At 40.5% G+C, this 7,594-nt stretch overlaps 1 protein-coding gene across 1 annotated transcript; it reads right to left on the bottom strand.

Moving 5' to 3' along the window:
• Nucleotides 1–2,724: 2,724 nt before the first annotated feature.
• Nucleotides 2,725–4,395, bottom strand: LOC311223804 (tripartite motif-containing protein 16-like; the record flags this gene model as incomplete). The annotated part of the gene is made up of 1 exon (XM_084308570.1): nucleotides 2,725–4,395. One exon carries the CDS (start codon nucleotides 4,393–4,395, stop codon nucleotides 2,725–2,727), a length of 1,671 nt encoding a protein of 556 aa, XP_084164696.1.
• Between the last annotated feature and the right edge of the window lie 3,199 nt (nucleotides 4,396–7,594).

The following is a 7,594-nucleotide window of genomic DNA, read 5'->3' as shown; positions in this document are numbered from 1 at the left end:
TTGCTGTACTCTGTCGTCTACTCTAAGCCATCCTAGGTTGTCAAAGTGGGCAGGGGTGAGGTGGGTTCTAGGAGTCAGGTCAAGTAGTAGTCTGACTAGCTTGTTTTGAGATGTTTGTAATTTGTTTTTTAGTGCCTTTGAGGTGCTTTGGTACCATGAGGTGCAAGCATAGTCGTAGTACCCTTGAATGAGTGCTCCTGCTAGAGTCTTCAGGGTATTCTTGTTTACCAGAGAGGAGATCCGGTACAAGAATCGCGTTCGTTGGTTGACTTTTTTTATTACATTGGATGCCATTTTGTCACAGGAAAGATTAGCCTCTAGGATGGAACCCAGGTAGGTAATTTCATCTTTCCTTGTGATAATATTGTCACCCACTGTAACCGAGAAGCCGTCGGTCTTGCTGAGTTTGTTATTTGAACCGAAGAGAATGGACTCTGTTTTGCCCATGTGTAATGATAGTTTGTTGTCGGCGAGCCATATGCAGATTTTGCCTAGTTCCGAGCTGAGGGCTTTTTCAACCTGTAACTTGTTCTTGTCAGAGACCAGCAGGGCTGAGTCGTCCGCAAACAGGAACAAGTTGCAGTCACAAGCTGACAACATGTCATTTGCATAAATTAGGAATAGTAGCGGTCCTAGTATGCTTCCTTGTGGAACACCACAGCTCACTGTGAGGGGGGGGGATAGTGTACCGTTTACTTCCACCATCTGTTCCCTCCCCTCCCCTTGCTTTTATACAACAGATTTTATGCAATATCTGATTTCCCATTGTGAATAAAACACTTAGCTATAACGTTTTGATGAAGAGTTAATTCAGCTCAGTATACAATATACACTAAACTACTCCTAGCAGTGTTGCTATAGCAACTAACATACAGTGACATGTTATATCATTTCAATTTCAAAGTGCAGCCATAATCAGCCTTTGTTCTATAGATAATATACAAAATATTGTTTTGTTGTCCAACTGTAACAGTCCTATTTATTATGGATTATTAATTTCATATGTGGAACAAGATATGGTCCAAGGACAAAGCTGGAAGATTTTGCACAACCTTTGACCTTCATAACTTGCTGTTATTTTGTCAGCAAAGATACGATATCTCCAGTGAACTGAAATAGAGTGCGGGTGTGTTGCATAACTTGTCTCTCATCATCACCACTGTACAAATGTTTATGTAAAGTCCTGTTGGATACTTAAATCAATATATATTTTGAATAAACTATGAACTTGTGAAAGTATGGTTATTTTTATATATGTTTTTACACACTATACATTGCCCTTTATATTTTATGGGTAATTATTTTATACTAAATGTTTATATGAAGACAATTGTACAGTCACCTTATACAGTTATTATACAAAGGGAAAAGTGATCATATCCAAATGTGTGCATTTTTTAATTGGCTAGATTGAATATGTTAAAGGTAATTGATCCAAACATACATGAATGTGTAGCTCCACCACCAGACATAAGAATGGAGCCCTGTTTTCATAGCCTGCTGACTGACACCAGACAACGCTGCTTGTATTTGTTCTGTGGCTGAAACTCTTTGGGTATGTTGGCAATGTTTGCAAACATTGTAGTAAAACTGATCTATATTACATTTTACAATAGGTTCAGAAAGTTCCAAATAGCTTATATTCCATGTACAGATCAAGGTAGACTTAGTATGGAGTACTATATATACACAGGATATACTTATATTTATAATTATAGTTACAGTATATATATTGTACCGGGAATAGACATAACATAGTTAGTTATATTTGTACCAGGGGTAGACTTAGCATAGTTATTTGTATATTTATAACAGGTTGGGCTGTACATGTACACACATATTTGTATTATTGATACTGTAAGTATAGACTTATGTTTCTTCTATGAACTCTAACTCGTTTCATTTGAACAGTATTGAATTTCAATGGTAATGTTAAATTTAGACTGAATTTCTCATGTAGCACATCATGGAAATAGTGAGTTCAAGTGAATTCCTTCACGTTGTGTTCAAAGTTCTATATTGAGGTTCAGTCGGTGAAACGGCAAGTTTCAAGCAAATATCCACTCGGGTCCTTCTGGGTTTAGATATGTCCACGTTTATTTAGTGAGAATACAAGAACAAAAGACAAAATGCACAATATTCAATAAATGGTCATTCTTCCTAAACCAGCTCCTCTCTAGGTCTGTCTCCCTCAAAGTCGGCCACCAGAAGAACATCTCTCTCTCTCTCTTTTGATAACGCAGATGAGTCTGTTCTAAAACTAAATAGTTGCATTTACGACTGACCCATGCCCCACACATCCTGGCTGTGGGTTCAACAGAAGGCCCCCCCCCCCCCCCCCCTTGGAACAGAGAGAGGAGAGACGGACCCAAATCCCACAGTAATTCAAAATGACCAAAGGTGATCATACAAATACAATGGTTGCATATTGTTGTCCAGCCTACCCAGAGTATGAAAATACAGATTTTGACTTCCCCACATGCAAAGGGACAGAGGTATTGAAGATGGGAATCAAATATGTGAATATCCAATCAAACAAACTTTACCTTGGTAGGTTAGAAACTAGAAACAAAGATAAACATAGTGTATGTGTGTCCTTCAGAACAATGATAGAGTGACTGAGTGAATGTAACGCCTAATTACCTCATCTTTCACAACTCAGCTTCTTCAAGATCAATTTAAATCCAAAACCCTGGGTCGAGGAGCTGTGAATGTCACTGATCTCTACTTCAGCTCACAGAACTCAGCCTCCGCAGAGATAAATACCCTAAGTCCAGGATAGAGAGGCTGAGTGAATGTGGTGTTGACTCTGTGCAGGAGGGTCATTGTGTCAGAGACGCTGTAGAAGCACAGAGTCCCTGCCCTGTGATCCAGGTACACTCCTATTCTGGAGGACCGGGGGCCCGGTACTGTTATGGTCTTGTTATTGTGTCTGAAGAGGTAATGACTTGGTCTGCAATCTAAAGCCCAGGATTTGGAATTTAATCCAAACGCACAGTTCTCCCTAGTGCCTGTTCTACTAATGTCTTTGTAGGAGGCTGCTACAGAAACCCCTTCACTCCACTCCACCTCCCAGTAACAGCGTCCAGTCAGACCTTCTCTACCCAGAACCTGCCACAATCCAATAAATCGTTCTGGGTGATTAGGATATGACTGCTCTTGATGCTGCATCCGTGTTGCTTTTCTGTTCCTCTCAGACAAAGACAGCTGTGTGTTTGTTGTGTTTGGGTCCAGTGTGATCTGAGAGGAATATTGTAAGAAGTCAGCTCTGGTCTTGGGCTCTGGTGGTGGCAGTAAAATATTAACTGCATTCACTGTTGTTGAGATTCTGGGCCACTGCTCTTTCAGAACATCCTGTAGTTTGTCTCTCAGCTCAGACACGACCTCAGTCACGTCTGCAAAGTACAGGAGAGGAAGGACACTGATGCTGGGTAAGTCTGTAGACTCACTGGGACTGGAGAGGGGGGGGTAACTCTGTAGAAAGTGGATGTGGTCCTCTGTGTGTGAGAGCTGCTCCAGCTCAGTGTCTCTCCTCCTCAGGTCCGCTATCTCCTGCTCCAGTCTCTTCTGCAGTTCTTCAGCCTGAGTCACTGTGGTCCTCTGTTGGGCTCTGATGACCTTCTTCAGCTCAGAGCGCCTCGTCTTCAAGGAGCGTATCAGCTCAGTAAAGATTCTCTCACTGTCCTCCACTGCTTTATCAGCAGAGCGATTGAGAGAATCAACAGCCTGTTGGGCCTCTTTGAGTCGCTTCTCTCTCTCCTGGACTCTCTGGTGGACTTTCTGCTGACTCATGCCAAGCTCTTTCAGTCTCTCCGTCCTTTCTTCTGCAGCCGAGACTGTATCATGGCCTTTATGTTCATCCATGGAACACAAATAACAGATACACTGCTGATCAGTACGACAGAACATCTTCATAGCTTCATCATGACGAGAGCAGGTGTTCTCCTGAAGCCGTGTGGAGGCTTTGACCAGCTTGTGTTTCTTTAACGGAGCCACAGTATGATGAGGCTGGAGGTGAGTTTCACAGAAAGAGGTCAGACATACCAGGCAGGACTCGAGGGCTTTCCGCTTTCTCCCAGGGCAGAAATCACAGGCCACGTCTCCAGGTCCAGCATAACAGTGATCAGGAGGAGCAGCTTGGAGTCCTGTCTTCATTAGTTGTTCTATCACTTCAGCCAGCATGTTGTTTTTCTTCAGAGTAGGCCTCGGAGTAATAGTCTCCCTGCACTGGGGACATGTGTAGATCCCCCTCTGATCATCGCGATCCCAGCAGTCTTTAATACAGCCCATACAGTAGCTGTGTCCACAGGGAATAGTGACCGGATCCTTCAGTAGATCCAGACAGATAGAACAGCAGAACTGGTCCTGGTACAGATCAACTCCTTGCTGCGCCATTTCAAGTTTTGTTTTCTCAGGAAAAGTGAAATCTGATCACGCGGGTGGCGTGCTTCACTGCTTCCTGGTTGTAGAGTAAACTCTGATTGTGTGTGACGCGTTTTGGTGGGAGGTGCTTCCTGGTTATAGTTGTACAGGGGAGGAGTCACTTTAAAGAGACAGTGTCTATTTTACTGTGATTCATAGATAGATGTTTTTACATAGTTCAGACTTTCTCTCGCCATCAACTACCTCTAATGTGTTTGCTTTGTCAAGGAAACCCCACTAAAACTCATAAGCACAAAGAGAGAAAGAGGTATACATACTCAATACAAAATCTCTTTCCATTTCTCTCTCTCTCTATCTCTCATACACACTCTCACACATCATTTACTGTCACTCTCTCCTCTCTTGCTTTCTTTCTCTCTCACACTTTCTCCCCTCTCTCTCTCTCTCACACACTTTCTCCCTCTCTCTCGCATTTACTCTCATTCTCTCCTCTCTTGCTTTCTCTTTCTCTCACACTCACTATTCTCTCTTGCTCTCTCTCTCTGTCTCTCGCTCTTTCACAGATTTGATTTACTGATTTGTTTGGAGGCTGGTTTCTTACCAGTTTCCTTTATGTCTCAGAAAGAACCCGACCTCATTGCTGGGCATTGGTGTCAAAGTAAATCTGCATTCTGCAGTAGTTCTCATTTCATGAGCAAAGTTATGTATATATATAATTATGAGACCCATGATTACAGTTGTTAAAAGGATATCTAGAGAATAACTTGATGTTACCAAATATGCATTAGTAGGTACAGTAACTGTATGTAGCACACTCTCAGGGGCTCATATACGTCATATACGATGAATTGAAAATGGGGGACCCTGATGTAAACAAGACGAAAGTCTTTCTCTGTTCTGCATCCCCTTAACAATTGTATATATTGAGCTGTACTGTACTGTACCCATTCTGCAATCTGTTAATAAAGTTTTCAATCAATTCAATCAATCAAACTCATACAGAAACAAGCATTTCATTATAAAGTATTCTGTATTTTGTTGTGACAAATAATAAACAAACTTGAACTTGAAAGAAAGTAGAGAACCCAGGGGAGGAAAGAAAGTACTTTTACTCTTGTATTTAAATACAGTTTTTAGGATACTTTACTTGAGTATTTCCAGTTTAGGGATCTCAGATTCAGATTCAGATTACTTTATTCGCCATCTATGTAAACACAATGGAACGTGCTACGACAGTACAGTGCATAATCTTTTTTAACAAATAAGAATAATAATCACAACAATACATTTTACTATGTACACTTCAAAGGAAGTTTCCTAATTTATTTTCCTCTACCACATTTATACAAACCCTGCCAGTTACTGTACTTTCTTTTAATCCAAAATATGTGATCAGATGGAAAACATAACATTTAATGTTTAAGTCTGTCGATGTCAAAAGGAAGGAATCACAACCAGCATAACTGGATGAACAACCAGTTTGACGTCACACAGAGGTTGATGCATTGAGAATTTAGGAGCTCCCAAGCATTATAATCCTGTAGTACACCATACAGAATGTGTATTTACTTTAGTCACTTACATTCAATATTTACTTTTATGCTATTACTTTAGTAGAATTTTTAATAGAGTCCTTTTACGTTTATCAGAGTACTATTCTATCAAATGGGGTAAAGTTAGTTTGATATTGGATATTCACATACTCCATTTCTCTCTTCAGCACCTCTGTCCCTTTGCCTGTGGGGAAGTCCACATCTTTATTTTCATAATCAACAATCAACAACCTTTTTTCATATGTATTCACCTTTTTAATTACTATTGAAATTCAATAGCGTTAGAATCAAACAAGTTAGAGTTCAAAAATAATGCTGCTTTTAGTCTAGATATATATTACCATTGAAATGAAATAGTGTTACATTTAAATGACTTAGTGTTTGAAATCCAATGCTGGTTTAAATCTAGATATCATCCCTCAAATAATTACTTTCTAAATTGATACCATTGAAATTCAATACTGTTACCTATGCTGTTTACTTACTGTTTACTACTTACTGTTTACTATTCCAATATCAATGCTGGTTTAAGTCTAGATATCATCCCTCCAATTAGCAGCAATTAGCTTGTCAAATATCTGTTCAAAATCTTTAAGGAAGAATATGAAACGGTCATGAATTACCATTGAAATTCAATAGCGTTAAATGAAAATGACGAGTTCCAAAAACAATGCTGAAGTCTGCAGGTGGGAGGAGCTCCGAGAGTCTGCAGGTGGGAGGAGCTCCGAGAGTCTCAGTTCTGAGTCCATTTATGAACCACATGAGAAAAGCTAGAGGTCACACAGGCTTTTAGACAGCTGCCTGGTGTTTATTCTTTTGCTGGTTTCTTTCTTTTCTTCTTGATGTTTTTATTAAAAGAAGACTTGCAGAATCTATAATAAATGGTTTATAAAAAAAAATATTTGAAACAATAACTTCTATGAGCAAGGCTCAATTATCATTTAATTGGGCTGTGATTAACACAACACAAGGATTCAGTGTCCCCGATGACATTACTGGTTGCCATAGTAAAACTCATTACTCTCAATAGCTGTCAAACTAAATTAATATTTGCAAAACTGTTTGTTTTTGGATGTGTGTGAGATTATTTGTAAAATAAATTGCCACTGTTGTTTTGGTGAAGTGCCCCTTTAACCTAATCAGATAGCAGCTTTCCAGCTCATTTTGCAATGTAAAAACCATACCTGCATCATGTCATTGTGTCTTTACCACCACAGCACCAGGTGTACTGGGACAACATTGGAAAGGTGCAAATGAAGGCAAGCCAAAGGTCAGTGAATACCACGATCACAACACCAGAGGGAGCTCCACAAATCATGTTAAACCCAGATTCGGCTCAAACAAGGGACTAAACACGTTTCGCAATTATGCCACATCAATGTGGAACGCCCTACCCACAGCTGTAAAGGAATGTGAATCACTACCCACTTTCAAAAACACTCTCAAAAAACACCTACGGGAGACTGCAATTCGAAACTGGCTCCTACAAATGTCCTAACCCAGTTGCACAGTAAATGACCAAGTATGGCTTTGTCAGTATTCCAATGTACAGTGTACAGTGTCGTCGTCCCCCCTTACCCGACCCCCCCCCCCCCACCTCCAATGTACAGCCCCCACCCACCCACCCAACCCCACCCCACCCACCCAACCTCCTCCAA

This window comes from Notolepis coatsorum (genome assembly GCF_963971535.1).
Source record: "Notolepis coatsorum genome assembly, chromosome: 2".
NCBI lineage: Eukaryota > Metazoa > Chordata > Actinopteri > Aulopiformes > Paralepididae > Notolepis > Notolepis coatsorum.
The sequence above is the reverse complement of the archived record's forward strand: the minus strand, read 5'-3'. Positions and strand labels throughout refer to the sequence as shown.